Source organism: Myotis davidii, unplaced genomic scaffold, assembly GCF_000327345.1.
Source record: "Myotis davidii unplaced genomic scaffold, ASM32734v1 scaffold933, whole genome shotgun sequence".
In the NCBI taxonomy this organism is placed as follows: Eukaryota; Metazoa; Chordata; class Mammalia; order Chiroptera; family Vespertilionidae; genus Myotis; species Myotis davidii.
The window spans coordinates 503,911-505,176 of NW_006285240.1; the positions used below are offsets into that span (position 1 = coordinate 503,911).

The 1,266-nt window shown below is 44.7% G+C and overlaps 1 protein-coding gene across 1 annotated transcript in view; it reads left to right on the top strand.

The window, feature by feature from the left end:
* Positions 1 to 1,266, top strand: part of A1CF (APOBEC1 complementation factor) — a 77,547-nt gene that overhangs the window by 50,517 nt on the left and 25,764 nt on the right. Inside the window, exon 5 of the mRNA XM_006755858.1 lies at positions 192 to 430. Coding sequence (XP_006755921.1) covers positions 192 to 430 — 239 coding nt within the window. The remainder of the gene's footprint in view (positions 1 to 191; positions 431 to 1,266) is intronic.

Genomic DNA, 1,266 nt, shown 5'->3' on the forward strand with positions numbered 1-1,266 from the left:
AGGGAGAGGGAGAGGGAGAAAATGTTGACAGATTTTCCAGTTTCTCTCAAAAGCAGTCACAACTTCCCCAAAACAGTTGAACCACCGTAAAGACCGAACACCCCACGTCTGTGGGTCATATCAGGCGCAGGGCCATACCTTTTCAGCGTCTGTTACTCACACACGGGTTCTCGCCATTCCTCTTCTTGCAGAAACGGGCGTCTCTTAGGCGTCTGCGCCAGCGTGGACAACTGCCGACTGTTTGTTGGGGGAATTCCCAAAACCAAAAAGAGAGAAGAGATCTTAGCGGAAATGAAGAAGGTGACCGAAGGCGTTGTGGACGTCATTGTCTACCCGAGTGCTGCAGATAAAACCAAAAACCGAGGCTTCGCCTTCGTGGAGTACCAGAGTCACCGGGCCGCTGCCATGGCCCGGAGGAAACTCCTCCCAGGTTAGCAACCCCTGCTCACCCCCGAGTCTCCCCCCTCCATCCCGCCTGCCTCTGCCGGCTGCTGTGCTCCTTAGCAAGGGAAACAAGTGCTTGCTGTTGTTGTGTTGCTTCTGTTATGTTTAAACTCTCTATCCTTCTTACCTATCTCCAAATACAGTAAGCCCCCTGAGGTTTTCGCAGAATGGGTTCTGAGTCTATGCCTTAAGTCTAATTTATACACATCGGAGAAATTTAGAACTCGGCTCCAGCCATCCTATCATGAATCCCGAAAGTAAAGAATTTTCTTAAAATTAAATATATCGACCAACAGCTATTTTTACAGAGATATTTTGTTATCAGGTTTATTAGAAATCCATTACAATGTAGAAATAATAAATCTTCAAAGATACATTACCCCCATGACAATGGAGTGATATTCTTTTATGACTCCTAGTATCTAATAATTTCTGCATAACTTGGAGGAACAGACATAATAACTCTCTGTAGCCTCTCCCTTTCTCTCTAAAAATCAATTTAAAAAAAAAAAAAGAGAGAGAAAGAGATCCAGGTTCCACAGCAGCCTTCCCAAGCCTTGTGACCTCACAATGATTCTCTCTCTAGCCTCTCCCTTTCTCTCTAAAAATCAATTTTGAAAAAAAAAAAGAGAGAGAAAGAGATCCAGGTTCCACAGCAGCCTTCCCAAGCCTTGTGACCTCATGTGGAGTGAAGTTTACTTTAAATATATATGGAGAGAGAGAGGGAGAGGGAGAGGGAGAGGGAAGAGGAAGCTAAGGCACAGATAGGTTAATTTGTCAAGGACACAGTTCAAGTTAATGGAGGAGACAAGATTTAAACCC